Here is a 22893-nt window from a genome sequence, read left to right as displayed (position 1 = left end):
TAAGCACAGTGCAAATCAGGGTGGAGTTTTGTGGGTTTTATGGAATTTTAGTACAGAATGCCACAAGACTAATCAACATTTTATAGTTAGTGAAAATTATTAGGAAGTTTTATGACATAGTGGATGAGCTGTTTTGGATTCTTCCAACTAGAAGGCAAGTTGCTGTCTTCCACTATGAAATTGGAGTTTCCCCACTAGGTCTTTGCCAAGGTGTAGAATCTTAGACTGGTAATTAATCAGTATGGTAAAGGAAATGAGATTTAACATTTTCTGCTACTTTTCAAGTCCTAGTTTTCTTTCAGAAATGAAAGTTTTATAACCAGAAGAGTTGGCAGGCTTCTTGTAATACCACAGATAACATTGCATCGTACGTGCCATTACACAAGTGATTCACAGAAGACTTTGGATAAGTGACCACAGGGTTTTTGGAAGCTTTCTGATATTTTTGGCATCCTATATTTAGTATATGGTTAGTGTGTATATAGTAAACATAAAGGATACCTCACAGTACAAATATGATAGATTTGCTCTCTTGAGACTATTACAATGTTAGCTCCTTAGCCTCAGCAGTCATGCACTACATTGTTCAAAAACTGTCTTCTTTCATTAAATTTTGGAAAAATACATGGCTGTGACATCTGGCATGCTTGTTGATTGAGTTGTCCATAGTTATTCCAAGTTCCATGGCCCTGTTTTCAGCAGTTAGTAGTAATTAGAGTTTATTTGCTTCTAATTTCAACAGTATGGCCTAACATTTTTTCACTGGATAGACTGAAGCAGAAGTATTAGACTTTTATTCATGGTAGTATAATCATTATGTGCTCCTTGACTCTTTAATGAAAATGTTCCTAACAATCTCTTTCATACAGAGGTGAAGGGGATGGTTTGCACATATGTTTTTGTAACTTTAGAACAACACTATTCTGAATGCTCATGGTCTTCACAGAGGAGGAAGGTGTGGATATTATAAACCACTTCTCGTGTCCCCTTCAGATTTTGGTATATCAAGTTTAAATGAGATTTAAGTCTAGGCCAATCCAGATTATATTGTCTAGGAATTGAGATTTAAGTCTAGGAATCCAGATTATATTGACTGTAAGAGCCTAGATGAGAAGAAACTTGAGTCAAGCGTACGGTGTTGAATCTTCAAACTTCCTCAACAGATGGGTAAAAATAATGTACATTGTCAGTGTAACATTGGTAAGTGTTGTGCATTATTGTATTATGTATAACTGGTAAAGGTACTTAACTTGCTAGTCTATGGAATTCCTTTTTTTCCTCAAAATTTCTCTATGACACCTCTGGCATGTACGATTTTTTCTTAAGAAGGCAGAGTCTTGTAGTTTGCTTGTTGGTGTGTTCTTGGGTCTCCTTTAAGAACACATTTACTGGTTTTCCTCATCTTGCATCAGAAAAGAGACTGCATCTGGTGTATGCTATTTCTGTGAATCTTCTCATAAAAGTTAACGCAGGTGTGTAGATAGGAAACCCCAGAGGAGAAGTGCAATGTGTTATTTTACAAAGCACTCCATGAATGAAGTATGTTACAAAGACCTCTTCCCTTTACCTTGAGGATGCTGATTTCAGGTGAGAACAGAATACAATCTTAAATATAATTTAATATTGCTTGGAGCTGACAAGCACACATGGATGCTGCTGATTTTTTTTTTTCCAAAATTCACTCCCAACCCTGCCAGGCTGGGACAACACTGAGACAGAGGCATTAAACCCATTGCAAGCATAAATCTTGCAAGTGACCTTGAAAGGACCCCTTGTAATATAATCTCTGCTGCCCAGCTTGTAGTGAAGGTATTTTTAGAAAACTCAAGTGGCTAGGGTTCTGTAGGTCACTCCCAGCTTTAAAAAAGAAATGCATTTGTAATCCACAGTGATTTTAAGGATTATAAAAATCGTTTAGCTGTTAACGAGCTGTGAGCTCTCTACAGCCAAGAGTAGGACACATGGATTACCTTTGTTATATTCTCACATTGTTGTGCCTAAAGCTGGTTCAGCAAAATGGGTTTTATCCTTCAGTTTGGCTGACAAATGTCAGGTTTTGAAAGAAAGTAAAATAACTTCTTACAAGTCATTTTTGGTAGATGTGTCAGGTGTCGGTGGATGTCTGAAACCATGTTCAAAAAGATACTGACATCACTGTACATATGGAGAAGCAAATGCATTAAAAAACACAGCAACTAAGCTGGCTTCATGTCTAGTAGTGAATTCAGTAGTGTTCTGTGAAAGTGCTCTTAGAAGATCATGAGAGAGAAAAAAATGAGGTATCGTCATGTTTCAGGACCGGACACTGAACATTTCCTATAGTACACAATGACCACAGTTTGCACTGCTTAATTTTGCACTAAGCATACAACTCATTGATCCGTAAATCTACATGGCCTTGAATCTTTTTGCACAGGAGGGAACTTTGGATGAGGAAAATCTACAAATGCAAACAAATTTTATCAAACTTACGGTTCTTTTAACCCAAAAGATTTAAAGAAATGCATTCTCTTTGCTGCAAGAGCCAGCATTGGGTGTACATGCATGTAGGCTGTGGAATTGAGATGTATTTCAGTTGAAGTGAGACCTAATTAATATTGTAGTGTGTGTATACCTACAAAGAAAGAAAGTAGTCAGATTTAGAACCTAAAATCTAATATTTTATTCATCCCAGGTGCATTGAGCAATGTGAGATCAGATTTCTAGGAACACATAGTTTGGATGAACACCTTTGACATCCTTCTTGCAGGTAGCTTTTCACTGCTTTAAATCCGAGTTGCTAATAAAAAATACATTAGAAGCAGATTCCCCACCTAATCCCTACTTGCTGGGTAAAATATAATGAATAGCAAATGCAAGAGTTCTTTTTTAGGGCCTGATTTATCAACCAGAACAGAATAAACATCAGCCCACTGCTGCTGATATGACAATTGTGACAGCTGGAGGGGTCGGGAATGAAAGGCTGAAACCTTAAATAAGCCTTTCAATTCAGCCTATTATGAGGATGTTTGTTAAACACACAGCCTCGCTTTTCACCGTGCCAAATAGCTCCTAAAACGTACACACTGGAAACCTATACTTTGTAGTGTAAGAGCTCTGCTTTACATGCTAATAGCTGGTTCACCATTAGCCAATTGTTTCTAAGATAAATATTTATGGAAAGTATAGAGCGTGATCTGACTATTTATCATGACTCAGAACGCTCCTCTCTCCTAGGTTCATGGCATTTGGTTAGTTTATAGACAGCCTTTTTTCTGGCTGTCACTGTGCGCAGCATGTGTCACCCATGGATAGTTGGTCCCTTGTAAAAGGTGTGACTTTGTTCAGCAGGGAGCAGGTTAAAAGGCGGAATCCTCTGCCAGCCCCCCGGTGCATGACGTTACCCAACGTTACCACCAGATCCATCCTGAGAAGATTGATGATGCCTAAACACTCAGCTTTCTGTAATGCAAAATAGTATTTTTCCATCCTGTGAAGGCTACTGGTTTTTCAGAGAGGATTTGTACTTCGTGTTTAGGGAGTCCTGGTAACATCAGTGATACTCTCCAAGGTGTAAAGCTAATGTCAGGTTTGTTTTGCAGAACTGGAGTGTCAAGCTAGATCATACACAAACTTAAGATATGGACCTCCAAATGTCTCTCTTCTCAGACCTCGTAAGCCTATAAACCTGAAAAATGGTGAAAGAGAAGTCTGGAGGGCAGACCTTTTGCTTTATGTGCATTACTCTCTTGGAGCTCTGCAGAGGGATGTCAACGTTAGACAACTTTATGTGCTTCAGTTCTGGGGCTTGGTGGCTACTAAACCACTGCTCTAACGTTGGCTTCTGGGCTTCTTGCTGACTCCCAAATGTGTTGTAAAGCCCTGGTTTCAGCGAGTGAAACAAAATTTGTCATGTAAAATATAGTGCCAGTGTCTTGTTGTCTGGGTCTCATGATTTTGAAAACAGGGGATGGGATTTCAGCAGAGCTCCTTGGAATCAGGAGCGCTTGTCTATGCAGTGATCCTTGCTGGAATAGCAACTTCAGAAGAAAAGATATTTTTAGTGAAAAAAAAAAAATAGTTATTTTGGAAAAGACTGAACAAAATAGTGTGGAGTAAATGAGCTTACTAGATAGGAAGCAAAATAATCACTCATATAACATGTAGGTATACATATATTTATGTACACATTATATAATTTGGTATTACCCAATTTAAATAACTAGGGAAAAATGCCCTGATTTTGCTATTCCTAATAAATGAATATATAGTATATCTCAGCAGAAATGTAAGTCTTACCACAGTCATTTTTCTGAGGCATGATAAAAAAAAACAAGTTTATCAACAAAAGCAGTCCCAGGGTTATTGTTCTTCAGTTTCTTCTAACTTCAGGCTTCACATTTTGCTTATCCTGTGACCAAGCAAGACTGCAAAGCAATTGGCAAAGTACCTGCTCAGCCCAGAAATAGGTACTGTTGAAAGGCTTTTAATAGTCAGAATCAAGCAGGAACTTCACTCCTGATTTATCGTCCTTTATGTTCTGAAAATACGAATATTTCTGTGGCTGTTCATAAGGAGCCGAGATTATGGAGTGAAAAGATTAAAGCACAGCACTTCAGGATTAAGAGGCACACCAATTACCCTGAGAAGCAATTCTACACAGCATTAGTGACCTAGCACTAGTGCGCTGAAAGGTGTCTGAAGATGGCACTTTTGTGTTCATTATGGGCCACTGCATTTTGCTAGCTTATGGTATGCACTCAAGGTAAAATGCTAGTGCTGATGTAAATAGAGAATATTACTTTGATAGCATTATAGTTCTAATGGGTAATATAAGCTACAAGCAATGAATATGAGCCCTGTGTATTTTCAGCCATGTTTGCTGGCATTAATAACAGTACGGCTGAAGACTTTTTGCTTTCCATCAGCTGTGCGGCAAAACCTGTTCAAGTGTAAAAGGAGAGACAGGCTTGTTTTCACAGTGCACGCTTAACAGAAATGCTTCTTGAGAAGAAATCCTCTGTCCCTGTGCAGCTTGCTGACAGCGTCTGCTGGAGTTGGCTGCGGCATCACTTCAGTCTGATCAGTGCTGATTTGGGTGAGACTTTTTTTTTTGCTTCACAGACATTCCCAGTAGTAACAAGGGAGAAAAATATTTTGAAAAAAACATCAGCTAAGGGGTAGGAAGAGGGACTTAACTTGTGAGCCAAGCCTGTTGGGCCTGGAGTCCCTGGGAGCCAGGGAGGCAGCAGCATGTAACACATAGGCCTGTCCCACCTGCTGGCGCCTCTCAGGGGCAGGCTGCCATGCCATGCCTTGGCCTGGCTCCCACTCCTGCCTTGCAAACGGTATAGCAGCTGGGACTGCTTGGTGCTGGGCTAGGTTTCTTTGAGGGAGAGCTTGTCCAGGGTGTCTAAAAGCAGTGGCTGGAAGAGCACCCAGAGAGACCTCATGCTGAGCACTCATCTTCACTCCCTGAAATCGCCACTGAACGCTGAAGCCAGGTAGGCATTTTCTGTGGATTTGCTGAGGGACAGTTTGGCAAACAGACAAAATCTGGGGAGGATATTACCAGAAGATCGTGGTAGCAAACTGAGCTGATTTAATTGTGAATTTGTGAGAGGGAAATGTTACAGACGGCATTCTTGGAAACGCACCTGGTCCTGTTGAGGTTGGAGCTGGGAGGAGGACATGAGACCTCTTAAGTTCAGAAAAAAGTGTATACAGCTCACATAATACATCAGGATTACTTTGTCTAAGGCACTCAGAATAAGCAAATCATGATGTCCCTGTGACAGGGAGAAATACATGTGTGACGGACTAGCAGCTTTCACTTGCCCGGCCTCATCGTTCCTGTAGGCACAGATCCCATTTTCTTCACCTTTCCCGTCAGCTCTTGCAGAAAAGGTGGCTGTTCTGTGGTCTTCTAGTGACCCTGCCCCAAACTCCCCTGTCCCACTTCCCTGAAATTTACCCTCACTGGAGCTGCCCTGCTGGAGTCAACTATGCTGCTGAAATGTGGGGTGAGAGCCTCTTGGCATCCCAAGTGAGAGCTTCTGGCAAGGGGAGAAACAGTAGTGCTGAAAAGGTGCCTTTGGCTTTCCCAAAATTTCCCTAGCTGCACAGGCCTGACAGAAATTTGTACAGCAGAGAAAAGAGCAGATACTCAAAGAAAAGGATTTTGAATGCTGTCTTTGATCTTCTGAACAATCAGCAGCAACAAAGCCTAAAAGATCTTCTGAAGTATCAGAAAGTGTTTGTGAGTCTTCTCAACAGCTTCTGCCATTAGAAATGAGTCACCGTGTGTTGGTCTCTTCCAGTCAGCTGTAGGAATGATGTGATGTACAGCCCTTGGTCTTAACCAGAACGTGATCTCTGTATGCTTCCTTGGTGAGGGTCTCTGAGGTTTACACCCAAATGCCATTGATGCAGGAGTTTGGGGGGCCGCTGCTCTGGACACCGTCTTGCATGGCCTGTGCGGCTCAGGCAGCTCTGAGAGCCCCAGCACATGGGGTGTTCCTGGTGTCCAGCAGCATCCAGCCCTGAGGGCACCCTGTGAAGGCTGCTGCTGGTGAGCTGCTGGCAGGAGAGGGGGGACACAAGTGTTTGCCTCCAGACCACGCTATGTGGTTAGAGTTTGCACCACACACAAAATACGTGGGGTTGCCCACCACATGTGACGATGTCTTCTGGTGATGCTTAATAAAAGCATGCACGAGTCCCTCAATAAACAGCATTTACAGCAACGCCTGGAGTGTGGCATTTAGTGGCATACAGACTCAGATTTTAAGGGATCTGAATTTCTAGCCCATTTCAGTGGAAGCTTTTGTTGTCTTTCATCAAAATTGATTGCTTACCAGTAAAATGTGGTCATTGTTACAATTTGATAGGGTTTGCCCGTGAAAACAGATGTGTAAAACCATTTAAATAGCTCCATGCTCTGCCAGCATCCCAGCATTCACTGCCTAACTCAGTAGATATTTTCTCAAGGGAAAAATGCATATATAAATAATGTTAGCAGAAATGCTTTTCAAGGAATCCTAGGAAAGGTGTGAGCCTCTTATGAAGGATTGCACAGGTACAGACCTTGCTGCAGAGGTGTGGGTGCAGCTTGGCGAGCAAGAATTGCGGCTGCCCCTCCTTTCCACCATGAGGCTTTTCATGGTGTTCTTAAAATTGTGAACAGTGTCACCAGCACATCAATAACGGAGTTTGCAGGCCACCTTAAGCTCCATTTCTGAGAAACAAGAGACTCTTCATGCATCTTAATGGCATTGTTGACTCTGAAAGCTGAAGCTGACAATTGGCAGCATCATTAAAATTGAAGCTGAAGGCAGGGTAAGACATATTCCAATTCATATCAAAATAAGGTGTCTGACTCCTGTACTGACTGTAGCATTTCTTTTTATATTTAATTCAATAACTTCATTTAAAACAGATGAAAAACTGCTGCGTGTCCTGCATCTTGTGACTGGGGGTGGGCTCAGCTGGCTGTGGTGTCCCTGGGGCCATGCTCACCACCTTTTGCTTCATCCTCACAAGTGATTCTCCCTCACTGCACAGGAAACTTTTATAACCCCATCCAAACATCATCTGGCTCGGCTATATTTATGAAAAAAATCAAAGGAGCTGAGGAAAGATAATGCTTGAATACTGCATGGCTTTTAAAAAGTGATCTTGCCCAGCCTGAAGTAATGAAATATCTCGTCCTAAAGCATGTATCAATTCATGCTCAGATCATCTTTTACTTGTTTCACAAGCTTTATTATCAGCTAGTTGGGTTGGTTTTGATAACTATGGCAAGATAAACATGTCTGATCTGGTGGGATGTGGGGGGCATTCGGGCTATTTGAGAGAAGGCAATGCTACTTAATCAGCTCCACCTTGGGCCTAGAAATATGAAGGTTATTGGGATGGGTGCAAACCCACGATTGCCTGGGAAGAGTCAAAGTTCATGTCCATACATTAATGTGATTTTTAAATAACCCTGGTGGGAGACAATTGCTGTTAAATTAGAATTTGGCTTCATCTCATGTGCTGCTGCAGCTGGATTGCTGCCTCCATCTGTCTCCCTCTTGTCTCCGTGCATTCTGTCACTCTACCCGTGATTCACTTAAATCCCTTCTAAGTGTCATCTCTGATGTGTCTTCTGGGCTGCCACGAGGGTTTCAGGAGTCTAGCTAATGGGAAATGGCAACACAGGGATTTAATGTCATTTAGACTGCACGGACCTGGCTTTTGCTTTCATGACTTCATAAATCTCTTAAATAGCCCACTGGAATCCCCAGAAGTTGGAGCTATCCGAAAACGTGGTGTGTGATGGCGGTATACGAGGCAAAACTTTTTAGCCTCGCATTTCTAAGCAAAGCTTTCAGTATGTCATTTATCTCAGGAAGGCAGTTAGTGGGAAGAACAGGCCAAAGATGCTGTCACCTTGCTGTTATGCTGGGGAAAGCACGTGTGTTTTTTCTCTCATGGGTTTGAAAGGCTGATATGTTCAACGTCTGCGTATTGTAGGGAATGCATAAGCACTCTTCGGCTTTTTTTGTCATGAGCAGTTGTACAGGTTCAGTCTCCTCTTAGCCACGAGCAGCAGCTGATCAACACTGAGGATGTGCCAGGCCTCACTCTCGTCAGGGTCGCCCCAGGCTCTGCTGCTCTCTGAGCTGCCTCCACCATCTGCAGAGGACTTTGCACATCTTTCTGAAGAAATTACGTGTGCTCTGATAGCACACTACTGACATAGTTTCTGTTACGTGGCTTTGTTTCTGAGTTGACTAGGGATTTAGGCAAGTATTTCTATGTAACTGATAGGGAAACCGAGGCACGGAGGTGAGAAGCAAACAAGCATGTGCCTACATAGGAACAGCTGAAGCTTTGATGCTTCTGCAACCATCTGGATGATGATGCTGGCTTTAATTTCTTTTCTTCTCTTGGTGCTGCCATCAGCCATGTCCCCTGTGCTGATGGTTTCCGTGTTCTTGCCCAGCCTCACCTTCTCTTTACTGTGATTGTATTCCAGCTGCTGGTACACAACCCTCAGCTCTTCACTGCTGCCTCATTTCTTGCTTTTTCAATTTAACTAATTCGTGTACTAAGCAAACACCACCCAACCCCTTAGAAGGAGGGTGACCAATGTAGCACATGTTCCGTGTCCTGGGGTGATGGGCTGAGGAAGGAAAGAGACAGAGCTTTCCCACTGTGTTTATAGATTTTCTCCATTTCTTTCTCATGCAGGTAGGACGCATCCTGAACCTGAGACGTGTTTTTAGTGGCTAAAAATAACTGCTGCTGTCACTCTGCTCACGGCATACCTTTACATAAAGAACTGATCGATGGTTCTGAGTAAGCTCCAAGCTTAGTGGCTGGGAGGGCGACTGCTTGTCTGCAGGACACATTTAAATCCCACGGCTGACTTCCCTACAAGCTGTGCTTTGTAGGAGGCGGCCTTGGGAAGACCTGCAAACAGGGAATTACTATAATCCAGCCTGGATGTCACAAAAGCATGGATTAATATTTCATCATCTGCCTCCGATTGTTGTCAGGCTCACTTTGTTCCTGAGCTGGGGCTGTGATCCTCTAAAGACAGCCTTGAATTAAAGATGAAGCCAGCGTCTTACCTGATGGAAGAAGAGCAGCTCCCTGAGCAGGACTGTAGCGATATGGCTCCTCACCCTGCACTGCAGTACTTTAGTCACCCAAACAATAATGCAAACCTGTAGCACGGTGCTGGGGAACGTGTGAGCAGAAGTTGTGAGCCGTGTTAATGAAAGGGAGACTGCTAATTGGCTGAGGGTATGTAAGAGGCGGTGACCTGCTGCTGGAGGTGCCACTGACTCTGCTGTGTAGCAAAGAGCTCACGGGCTGTGGATGAGAAACATGGACCTTGTTGTCCTGCTGAAAAAATGAAAGCTGCAAGGAAAGCCCAGCCCAGTACAAGGAAAACGCCCGGCACAAGAAGGGTGTGGACCTGTTAGAGCAGGTCCAGAGGAGGACTACGGATCAATCAGAGGGCCAGAGCACCTCTCCTATGGAGAAAGGCTGAGAGAGCTGGGATGTTCAGCCTGAAGAAGAAAAGGCTCCAGAGAGACCTTAATCCAACTTTTCCATACTTAAATGGGGCTTAAAAAAAGATGGAGAGCAACTTTTTGCTTGGGAAGATAATAAGAGAACAAAGGGAAATGGCTTTAAACTAAAAGAGGGGAGATTTACATTAGATGTTAGGAAGAAATTCTTTACTCAGAGGGTGGTGAGGCACTGGCACAGGCTGCCCAGAGAAGCTGTGGATGCCCCATCCCTGGAGGTGTTCAAGGCCAGGCTGGATGGGGCTTTGAGCAACCTGGTCTGGTGGGAGGTGTCCCTGCCCATGGCAGGGGGTTGGAACTGGGTGATCCTTAAGGTCCCTGCCAACCTGAGCTGTCCTGTGATTCTGTGAAAATGAAATGGGTGGGCCCAGGGCTCAAGCCAGAGCTCAAGCAGGAGAGGAGGGTAAAGCCCTCTGCCCATGAAAGGGCAGCACTCCCTATTTAAAAGGAACACCAACAATTTAATTAAGTTACTACCACTCTCTGTCCAGAAACTCTAATTTCAGAATGAATGATTTATGTCAATTTAATCTCAAACTTTTTTTGATAAATTAAACCAAGTGAGTATAAGCCTGATTTAAACCAACATAAGAGAGTGGGTGTTGCTTGTTGTACCTATTTGTTCAACTCAGCTCTTCACTTACACAAGTTCAACTGTTATTATTTATTTTAAATACAGACACGACCTTACTGAGATAGCTGGCTATGTCGTCTTTGGAGAGCTGACTTGCAGTTGAAGTCCAGCATGTTATCCTTGTTTTTCTCTGAGCACAGCAGATAGGTCAGTCATGAAAGCCTTATGATAGTTCAATTTAAGGTTCATAAATACTCTGCACTGCTGGTGCAGAAAGCCCCAGGGAAGCCCAGAAAGGCTCTCAGAGAAGGATGCCTCTTGGTGGCTCGGAAACCACATGCAAACGCTGCTCATTGTGCCCATGGATATATTTAAAAAAAAAGTAGGCTAATCCAATCCATCACATACAGAATAAAAAAATAGTTTTCACACACTACAAGCGAAAAAATGATCATGTCAAACATCCACAGAGTACTTCTTTGAATGAGTATGTTAGTAGAACTCAAGTTTGCAAAACAAATTTTCAAGGAAAAAAAAAATCAAAGCAAAATTAATCTAGCACGATTCGTCTGTTCAGTTCTGTTGCTCAGCAAAAGTGAGTTGTTTCATTTCAGTTATAATGACATATTTGGGGAGCCTGAGATTGTACCAGGTGGTCAAAGCGATCACTTCTAAGGCCGTGGAAACTGGTCAAATCCTGAGCAACGGCTATTTCACTGCACTTTCCTGGGAAAGGAGCCAAGCTGGTAATAAAGCATGTCTATTTTCAATGCAACTGCATTTGTATATTCTTTTGAAATGCTGTTTCACCTTGTGTTGGAATAGGGCTTTTAGTGGGGCAATTACTTAACTGAATCACGTATTGATTTGTGTCACATAATGAAGCGGATCATCCCGACGCGACCAGCTTCTGCAAGAAACTGGCTTCAATACAGCGGAGACAAGCATGAAGAAACCTTAGATCCCATCGCCAGATGCAGTTGGGATGTAAATATTTTATCACCTTGAGTACAGATACTCAGAAACGCCTCAGGTGCTAACACTGCCCTGAGCAGGTCTCCGTTACTGCAGCCCTGATAAAAATACCTTACGTCCACACACCGGGCAGAGAAGCTGGAGCATCTCTTGATCCACATTTACCGGTGCTCACAGTTCAGTTGGTGCCTAAATGCATCCAGGATGGAGCCTTCTAGCATGGCTTTTCCACATTTGCCTCTTCAGGGCTTGCATTCATTTTTTATTTGTTTGGGAGGAGGGCTTGTGCAAAAAAACTGCCACTCATGTCGGAAGCTGCTGCAATGGGAGGGGGGAAAGGAGCCACCTGAAACCATTTCCCCAGCCTCTCCTGCTTCCCTAAGAGCAGCCCAAACCAGAAACATTTGGCCTGCTAAATATCCACAAGCCTCTCTGCAGTTTTGTAGCCGTGAAAGAGTGCTAAGAACATTGTGAATTCAAACATGCAGAGAGAAGTGCCAAATTTTAACCTGACTAGGCAAAATTAATATGCATAAAAACTTTAATTACCCAATGAAGTATGATTTTTCACAGAACCCCCTGCCTTTTTCCATGCAAGAGCTCCATAGTGTTCAGTGAAAAGGCAGCTGGTCTATTTTCTCTCTGTAGCTTCTGTATTATAGCCCGAATAAAAGGCTATTACAGAACAATTATTTACTGCTGGCTTTCTTACAACGGTCACCATTAACATATTGGAGCACTCTACATCATCGCTGGGAGGTGAGAGGCCTTTTGTATGTGTATATTTCAAAAAATTGTAAATACATATGAATATATAAATGCTAAATATATAATTCTACTACTATATATATTAATGATGTATGACTGTTACCTTCAGATATTTTTATGGGTATGGTTTAATTTAATACCATGCATAATTAATATAATTTAATTACATAGGCAGGGAATGAAAGTGTTCACTGGTTTGGGACATTCAGTTTACCGTGTTTGGGATGTCCTTATTCAGAATATTTAGCATTGTAAAGCATGTCTTGGTCTAAGTGTGGCTCTGGCCGATGAAATTTATGCTTAGTGGTCAGCAGCTGTACACCCAAGGCAAAAAGAGTGCACAGCTTATGAAGTTTTCCTTAAGTGCTGCATTTATCTGTACACAGGAATTCTCCAGGCAGAAGAAAATTCCTGTTCTCCAGAGCAATACGACTTGGCCCTTCTCAACTACCCCATGATGCTCTGTGTAATCCAGGCCTCTTTTCTAGCACCGTGACACCCTGCCATACCTTTCAAGTATGAATGTCATTATTTTTGCTTACTTGGATGACCCAAGAGTTGTGGTCAGAAACACTGCAAACATATCCTAATACAACTTTCCAGTCCTTGGTGGGCTTTCCAAACTGATTTTCCCTGGAAATAATTCTCCCTTGGCCTTCTGCAAGCAGAGGAAGTGGTTTGAGAGATATGTTATGTGGGGATGATGAGCATTTTTTTTAAATACTCACCAATTAAAATAAGCATTACTATTATTATTATCATCATCATCATCATTATTACTATTATCCAACTCAGGATATTCTATTAGTCTATTATTGTTGTTATTATTATTATTATTATTATGATTTGGGTTGTGGGGGGAGATCCTAGAGAAACAATGTTCCCAGGAAGATCAGATAAAAAGCCTGTAGAGCTCCCATGGAAAACCTGGTAGGACTGAGCTGATACAGGACTGTGTGAGTTACTCAGCTGAAGAGCTTTATTTACGAGGAACCTGTTGCCTCACAAACTATTTAAAGTTGGTTTGTGTTCATCACCTTCGGCCTCCCTATTAACATAAAGGAGCAATTCTGGACTTATTTGAGGAGGAGCAATAGCAGAAACATGTCTATACTGAAATCAGTTGCTTGATGTCTCCTGCTCATCCTACTTATAATGTATTTATTTTCTTTTCTCCATGTGGGATATATACTACAGCTACATTACATCAGAGCAACTGATAACAAAGACTGAGGGACCTGGGGGCTTGGGTTGAGGTTTTGCTTGTTTTTTTTGTTTGTTTCTGTAACAATAACTTTTGCCTCCTAATGACTGCAGTGACATTTTACAGGCTATTCATTGTTAAAATAAAAAAGAAGCTTAAAATATTTCAATATCTATACCATTACCTCTAAGAAAGTGGAGTATACCATTACCGTACTAAGAAAGTAAGTGAATGTATTTGCATATGCTGTACAAACCAGTTACTCTGCTCAGGAAGGTGTGCAGAGGTGCTGAAAAGGGTTACTTGAAACAAGTAGAAAAGCCAGCCCTGAGAAACTAAGGAGACACCAAAGGAGGCCCATGCTGAATCCCGCTCTTTTTGAGTAATATACTCCTTGGTGGACCACAGCAAGCCTTTATGACTGCTTTTAACTCTTGTCTGCTTAATAGCCAGAAACAGCTGGGTCAAAAAGCCAGCCTTGGTTTAGATCAGAGGCACGACAGAGCCGCCAATGCATTTTCTTCCCCCCTCATTGCCTCCACTAGCTCTTGTCCACTCTCCTCTCTGCCCAGGGATTACCTCTGCTCGTTGTTATCTCTAATAATGTTGGCTTAGCACTTTTCATTAGTGACTGGGAATTCAGAGGTTTAATTGCACAATTTACTGTACAGAGAGTCTGCAGAACTGTCAATCCAGTTCAGCTTGCCTGGAGAGGACTGCTGGCTGCCTCATCGGCCGCTGTCTCTGCTGAATACACTCTGCTGGTGAGTAATTAACTAAGTAATGAACAGCCTCTCTAAATGACCCAGATGGCTGCATTGGTTTGTAACTCTACCTGTGATGATTTAAAAGGAGGAAAAATGTGAGGATAATTCCCGTTTCTTGCAGATCTTTTTGCCCTACTTTACAGCTGGCATCCCCGAGGAGCTCTGCTGCTGCTGGTGCTCGTTGGGTCTGGCCACGGCGGGCTCAGAAGCAGCGTGAGGGGACGGGCTGGGACCTTCCTGAACACCCAAAAAACTGCCCAGGCTCCTTTCTTTGGGGCTCTGAAGAAACACAGACACCTGTCAGGGGGTGTCGCCTCTGCGTTTCACCCAGAGAGATGTCATTTGGAGCTGCCAAGCTTGTGCCAGGGAGCTCTCCCTCCTCCTCCACCGCCTGGCAGCTGTGCCCCTGCCCCTCCCTGCTCCCCTGCACTGAGGAGTGGCAGGCGACTTCCCCACTGCTCTCTGAAGAATAAGGTCACCAGATAAGTTCAACAGCTTGTGCCTCTTTTTAATGGAAACACCACGTATTTATACACATTTACACAGTGAAGTACAAAGGGTTAGAAAACAGGCTTCATTTTCAGCCCCTGTGTCTAACACACTGTATGTTAATCCCTGAGAGCACCTGGCAACTGTGTGTCTCCTGCAAGTGGTCCTGAGAGTGCAAATTCACCTGCAGCACAGGTTGCTTTTCAACGCTGAATCTGAATGCTAAATCTTAAGTACACTGGGCTGGCAGTAAGCAGAAATTAGTAGTTAAACCATTCAACACAGTGTACCACATCAAAATCCATCCTGGCATCTCTGCCACAGATGGCTAAAAGGGCATCTTCTTACCCTCCAGAGAAATGAGTTCAGCTTCTACCTCATATTCTGGTCACAGAAAACCTATTACAACATTAGTGCCTATGAATTGCACAGAACTGATGCAGTCACAGACCCAAATCCTCTTTATATTCATAGTGCTGGAGAGGTTTATTAGCAGGGTGCTTATTCCATCAGCTCTGGGCTGGAGGGCTATCTGGCAAAGCAGCCTAGCCAGCACAGCTATTCCAGCAAGATGGACAAAGAACAGGATCTGTGGAAAATCCTTGTTTCACGAGTCTGCTGTAACCTCTGTGGAGACCTGACCCCAGCCCTGCTAGCTAGCAATACCAGCCTGGGCACCAGTTTGCAATCGATTGAATTTATTTCTCCCATGACACGTACAGTTTCTTTACATGTTCAGTGAGACTCTGGCCAGCCTTTGTGCTGTGGGAGTAAAGGGTGTAAATGTTTTCTCTGTATTTAGTTGTTGGAAGAAGCTGGTCAGAGCAGCAGCTGTGGTCAGCCTGGGCTCCAGCAGAACAACCCCATGAGGAGAACACACCACAGCCCATTTCTTATCAAACAGGAGCAAAGCCTGAGCAAAAATATGGACATTTACTGTAGCATCTGCTTTTTGCTTTTGACTTCCACCGTTATGAATGTGCTCTTTTTTTTTTTTTCTTTTTTTTTAAGTAAGCAGCAAGTTAAATGATGTGTTTCTGTAAGCACAGTGTGCTGCCCTGGCCAACCCAACAATTTAAACCAAGTTTGGGGATGGGAGAATGGCTCTTAGAGTCTTTGGATCGTGAGGACAGTGCGTCCCCACATATCCAGTGGGCTTCAGGGTCTGGGACAGGATGTCTGATGTGGCAGTCTTTTACTGTGGACCATCATGGTCCATTCCTGCTTTACCTTCAGTGCTAGGGAGTGTTTTCTTCCAGTGTTGAGAAAGTGGAGTAGTGTCCTGCCTTCTGTGGGCACCCAGGTGCGTAATATCAAAGCTCACAACGAATCCAGCCATGATTTCCAAATATCAGTGGCTGAGCTGCCTGATACTGACTGGATTTTCATAGCATATGGCTAGACTTGATACCTCAGAAAATTGCTTGAATTTCCAGAAGTTGCATGATTATTCTGTCCTGGCTATAATGCAAAAAGGTCCTAGAGTAGACACAATAAACCTGGTGGTTTTATTTTTTAAATAGGAATTTAAATATATATATATATATATATATATATATATATATATATATATAAAGCCCACCTGTGGTTCACCATCTCCCTCATTTCACAGTTAAATTCAGTGACAAAGAAATCCCTGAGACTAAAGAGGAGACAACAGATAGTGGATTCAGGGAAACTTAATGGGGGAGGCAAATGTTAGGTGACTGTGGCATACAAAAATTAGTTCAGCTTCTCTGTTGCTCCAAAGAAATCAGTCCTTGCCCCTGATTTATATCTGCAGAGGATGTGAATACCTCAACTATAGAAATATTTCATATACAGCCCTTCTTTATACTCAACAAAACAATATCATTAAGAATTGTATCCATACAGACCATATAGAGCTGTACAGTTTAATATCTATACTGTCTTAAACTTTGATTACTGTATTAATATAATATAAAGTGCTTGGTATATTCAAAACAATTATAGGATTGGATTTTCACTGCCCACTGAGACTCTGTGGTATATTTTAAACTTTTCCTTATTACTATAAAAATTTGAAATATGTCTACCTATACAAGGAGAGGAAAAATATCTAGTGTCAAAAACACAACTCCTCAATTTTGTCCATTACAAAATGAACAAACACAAAATATGATCCTTTCACACATGTTGTTTTTCAAGCTGCTCCTCTGTCATTCACATGGAACTGGAAAAAAAGGAAACCATAAAAGGATGGCACCACTTAAACTTCCTATCAAGAGTAGACAGGTAAACTTTTCTGTCTCCCACCCCAAAGTACCTTCACGTCCATGATCAGACACACCGAGGCATAGCCCTTGCCCTGTTTATGCACTGTAAAGGCCATTGCTCAGTATTCCAGCTCCAGCAACAGCAGGCATGCATGATGGCATGCAGTCTGTTATCTTGCTGAGATAACAAGACTAATGGCTCTCAAACCTTCCTCACTGCCATTAAATCAGGTCCTGGATCTGGCAGGAGACACCTGCCTCTGTTTTTGAGCCTCTTCGGCTCTTTTCTTCTCCTGTTCCTCTGCCTTCTTCCGCTCTTCTTTTAGCTCCTTGTACCTCCATTTAGGAATCTGCAAATAGGGGTCATCTTTAGCACTGCTCCTCCTTCTCGCCTTTTCTGGCTGGAAGGTGGGAGGAGGAGCCTTGCTGATACGGACTTTGGGGATGACAAATCCTGGTCTCACACTGCTCCGTCTGAGCAGGTGGAGCGGCAAGAGGCTTGTTTTCCTGGTGGCTATAGTGTTCACTTGAGACACTGCAAGGCTGACGGGCTGCAGACTGGCTCGCCGGTCCTTCTTCTTGGGGATCAATGTGATTTTGGAGTTCTGAAATAATTTCTCATAGCTGCTAACATGGTCTTTGTCCAGGGATCGGATCTCCTCGGCTCTCTGCTTCCTAAGGATTTCCTGCACAGCCAGTCTGCGTTTTCCCACAGAAGGTGGGCTTCCTGGGCACACAGTCCTGCATGACAGAGCAATGAAAGGGCTGCCTAAACTTGTGGTCACCTTCACCATGTGATCAAGGACCCCATCTTCTTCTGGGCCATGGAAAGCCCGGAATGAGACAGCTGACCTCATGCACTCAGAAATCCTCTGCAAACAGGTCTTTGGCTCCGCAGCCTTGGCAAGGAGTTCCTTCATCTTTGGCCATTCTGGTTTGTATTGATCACATAACTGTTCTGGGCATGGCCTATCCATCAGCTTTTGCATGATGAAGGCAGATTCTGATCTTCCTGTGTAACAAGCCCATTCCCACGAAGTCAGTCCACGGCTTGGGTCAGTCGAGTGAACATTGGCCCCTCAAGGAAAAGAAAAACAAATACTGTTAATTAACAAAACTTCCCATACTTGTGAGCACTTTCATATTCAGTTTTGGTTTATGTGTATCACTGGTACTATAGATAACCTCTGAGTATATTGAAAAAGGTTTAAGCTAAAAAATGAACAGGCTACAACTTTTGACTTCTTCTCTGCCAGCTGAAGCACCATTCTCAAACAGTCAACGCATAATTGACCTACACAGATCTTGGCACAAAAGATAAGACATTCTGTCACATTGCTTTGGGAAATAGAAGCGTGCAGAGGCTGAGACCTGGGGAAAAGGCTAGAGAAACATCATGATAAACTATTTTTCTCAGGTTGGACTGTGGATGGAAGGAGGCACCCTAAGCAAATAAGTTGATCTTGATTTAAATGTAGTTTAAGTGAAGTTTGAAATGACTGCTCCAAGAAAAAGCACTTCAAAGAGTCAAGCATGGGGCCCAGGCTGGAAGGAGGCAAAGAAGAGGAAGATTTAATCAAGTCCAACAGTTCATTAGCTGTGGACTGAAGAAAGGATTGTGAGAGCTCAAAGGCAGCTGGATTTGAAGATATTCACGACAACAGAAGCTACAGACAAACCAATGAGGGGAGGACGGAAAAAGGCACACAAAAACATGTCCACCCGCTTCACTAGCTTGTTCTTGAAACCACCCTACACAAATTTCCTATCCCTGACTCTCCTTTCAGGCTAGCCACTTTTCCTGTCACCTTCTTAACATTTGCCTGTGTCTGCACTCCTTCCCACGAGAGCTGACTGTGAACACGGCAAACTATGTGGAAGATGTTTCTTTGTTGTACACATAACAGCCATGGATTTACTAAAGAAAAAGTAGGAGCTAAAGCAACTGTGTCTAAATATACGTTTTAAGGAACAGTATTCTCTGGTTGTAAGCAGGCAAGAGGTGAAGACAGCTGTTTACAATTATCTTCAAGAAAAATAAGTGCCAGCTCTGATATGCTGCAGCTGTGGCACCCTGGACGAGTCCCAGACAAAAACAGCTGTGTGAGAAGGTGCTGTGAGAAGTGTCACTGGGGGTTCCCTGTCTTTGCTTGGTGGCTGCATTCAAGCTCAGACTCTCAGCTCTGGTCCTTGCCTGAGCTGTGTTGTAGCTGTCTCTGGCCTCGTGCCCTGCTGGTCTGGACCTTGACCTGCAGGCTTGGCTCCTGGTCTGACCTCAGGCCTTGACTCTATGGATTTGCCTTGTCACCACAGGCCTGCCTGGCAGCCACTGCAGTACAGGCTGACCCTGGTTGTTCCCACCAGACCTGCTCCATTTCTTAAAGAAGTACCTTTGCCGGTGAAACTAGCGTCTTCTCTGTGTGCCTTGCTGTCACCCTTGGCTCACCTTCCTCTGAGGTGAAGCCCACACTTGCTGATCCCTGACAGATGTGTCCCCAGGTATTTTGGAAACTTTGTGTAGAGAAACAATACTACAGAGTACGGAAATCTTGATCTTTCAACAAAAATCAGTGCTGACTTTGTAACTTGTATCACAAAATCTCTCTAAGGAGTGATTTACTACAGTGGTATTGATTTTCTGTACAAATCCAGAGGCATTTCTAAACAAAGGTGTCATTCAACAGAACGTGTCACCTGCAAGAGACATGAATAGTCTTGTCCCTTTTTAAGTATTAACTAGACAGCCACAGTTTCGGCTCTCCATCTCAGACCCCCCATCAGACCCTAGTGGGTTTCCTGATAGGTAACCAGGCCCCTTTTGCTTGGCGTTGCCATGCTGAAGGGCCCAGAGAAAGAGGGAACTTCAAGATCAGCTCTGCGATTCCCTTCAGACAACACTCACACTAAGGGTGGGGGCTTGAGTCCCCCTCTATTTCCTCTGAAAGGATTGTGGTGGGCCTGGAGGTGCTGAACACCACTGCAGATGCTTAAGAAGCATTGCTGAGCTGGCTCAGCAGGACAGGGGTAGGGAGGAGCAGGGCCTTTCCAGCACAGAGTCACAGAGGCTCACGCATGGTAACTCAGAAGACGTGCAAGAAGCAGGGCTGTGGGTTGGGGAGCTCTTAGCTCCAGAATATTCCTCAGACTCGGGAATTCCCAAGACAGCACATGGCTTAGGAATAGACATCAGATTAAAAAGACGAAAGCGAAACCATAGGACAGCTTTCCCAGGAGGGAGCTGAGTTTAATGACAGGGAGCGGGAGAGCTCAGAAAGACAGGCATCTGTCACCGAGCTGTTTCACACACAGTATTTAAAGCCCAGTCTCTAGATCCACTGCCACTCCAGTGGCTTTACTAAAGCAGCACTCAGTGTACACTGGAGATCGCGATGGGTCTCGTGTGGTGAATTATGGCTGGCATTTCTGTGCTCCTGCCCGGGCTCTCTGGCTGGCTGGCTGCTGGCAGCGCTGCGGTCCTGGCCGTGCAGCAGCCTGTGACAAACTGCCCGTGAGCAGCTCGGGTCCTCTCTTACTCGCTTTGCATTCCCAAACAGCAAATCCACATGTTCCAAAGGCTCGCTTTGAAAGAGCAGACATTACGGCCAAGTGTCTCAGCACATCTTCGTCGTGTAGTGATTGACCTTGGCTACCCTCCAGGAGCACAAGTTTCAGGAAGAGCAGTCACTTTGAAAATCCAGCTCTAGCCATCTGTCACGCTCTGCTGCTGCCTCTTCTCCATCTGATTGTTAAATCCTACTTGGGCAGCTGGAAAGGTGAGTTATTTTCCTTTACTGACCTCCTGTATTGCCCTAAGTAGGTGCCAGAAAACAGAGATTTTACCCAAGCCATTAAGCAGATACTGGGGTTAAAAACAGCCTGGCTCTAACTCTTTTTTTCAAGACACACGCCTGTTCTGTAGCTGTACTACAGGCATAGGTTCTGCACGTAGGCCCATGGCTGATAATGGGTGCTTTGACCCTTTATCTCCAAGTATTCTTTTAACATAGAATTTAGCTAGAAGCTGAGGGGTTGTTTTATTTGTGAAACTGTTTTTTCCCCAGATCTTTCAGTAATGATTTATTTCACCTTTTTCACCAAACTGGCACTTTATTGCTGGCAGCCACTCAGTTCCCTTCAACTATGTCTAAATCCATTCTGAATGAGCTGCTCCCTGCCTACGTTTCACCAGACTGTCCAATGCTAAACAATAATCAGATATTAAAATGGGTGCAGGCAATTTACCACACTTCCTCTGTTTTAAGTCCCTATTTTAAGCTGAAAATGTGTGGACCTGCAAAATACTTACTAAAACATTTAAGTAAACTGCAGTTTAGAAACTCGGAGTGTATTAATCCTTTACTCTTTAGCCAATGTATGTATCCTCACTATCCATAATGAACAAACAGCCCAATATAACTTTCTGTAGGTAAACCTGATAGGAGGCTAACAAACCTATTTTCTGGCTGGCTGAAGGTTTGTTCTTCCCACTCTTCTGTTTGCTTAAATAACATGAAAAAGAGAAGGTGGCTATCCAGATGACAGAGTCAGCAACCATATATTCAACTTTGATATTGATACTTTTTGTACAAGAAATACAATAACTTGGACTGAGTTATATAAAAAAATGGAAAGGTTATAAAATAGCTTCTAGTGACCAAAACAGAAAGAACAAGTTTCCATCAGATCTCCAATGGTAGTAATAGAAAGCCATGACACTGTCAGGTCAATTTGATAAGTTTTAAGGTCTGGCGACTGAAGTTTCATTTTAAGTGATAATTCGTAGCAGCCACTGGAAAATTCTGAACTAGCATCTGCACAAAGTAGATATTAGTCCAGAAACTGCATCTGTGTTTAGCAGTGCTCTAACAGTCATTTTATAATTTTTATTTATAAAAATTTAGCTCCAAAGTGACTGATCTGAATCCAAAACCTTGATTCCAGTGTAAAAAGCTAGAGAATCTTGGAGAAAATAACATCAGTTACTATATCATTCAAGCATTTTCTGTGCCATATCAACATCTATACACTGGATATTATGAAAGTAATATCACTATGCTTGACAAATGCTTTCTACTTAAAACACTCAAATTATGAAGGGTTAGACTTCTGTGACAGCAAAATAGCTGAAATAAACTACCCATTCAACATCTCAGTCTACAATGAAATGGACCTGTAGGATTTTTGGTCTAAATAGCAATGATGTTCCTAAGTTATCTATTATCATGTCCGTAAAATTTGATTTGTGCCAAATACCTGCAATGAAATATACTAATACACTTATATACTCGTGAACTAATAATTTATATATTAATAACACAACAGAAGCATCCAATATTGTGGCTAAAAGGTGCTGTACAGCCCTGCCAGCGGTCTGGTACTGCTCCTGTAGAGGATGTTGCCCCAGTGCCTCTCACCCTTCCAGGTTTCCTCTCCAGGAGCTCTTCACCTCACTATGACTACAGCTGGAAATTCAGCTGCAAAGTCTAGGGCCAACAACGAGAAACATATTTCCTGTTCACGGATGCAAAGAGGCAGGTGGGTAGGGAGCTGGACTTCCTCACTCCTTGGGCTGCGATTCCCTCCCTGCAGCTCGTACAGACTTTCTGGCACCATTACTCATAAACCTTGAGACATAACTCTGTAGGGGGGCTAGAAAGAGAGGTTTCTCCCTATATTGCCAAATTTCCCACCAATATCCCTGGTGGGTTGTGAACCCTGCACCCAAAACTCCCTACTCCATGGCTGGAGGGAGACGTGGATGTCCAGCCACGGAGCCCTGTGGTTACACTACCGTCACCCACCCCTGCACCATCAC

General features: G+C 43.2%; 1 protein-coding gene across 1 annotated transcript in view; it reads right to left on the bottom strand.

Annotated features, from left to right (window-relative positions):
- Positions 1-14835: 14835 nt before the first annotated feature.
- Positions 14836-22893, bottom strand: part of ANKRD33B (ankyrin repeat domain 33B) — a 41906-nt gene continuing 33848 nt past the window's right edge. The window contains exon 4 of the mRNA XM_083822803.1: positions 14836-18156. Coding sequence (XP_083678929.1) covers positions 17306-18156 — 851 coding nt within the window. The 3' untranslated portion in view covers positions 14836-17305. The remainder of the gene's footprint in view (positions 18157-22893) is intronic.

Source organism: Anser anser (assembly GCF_964211835.1).
Source record: "Anser anser genome assembly, chromosome: 2".
NCBI classification, from domain to species: Eukaryota; Metazoa; Chordata; class Aves; order Anseriformes; family Anatidae; genus Anser; species Anser anser.
Note: the sequence above shows the minus strand (reverse complement) of the source record. Positions and strands in the feature narration are given on the sequence as shown.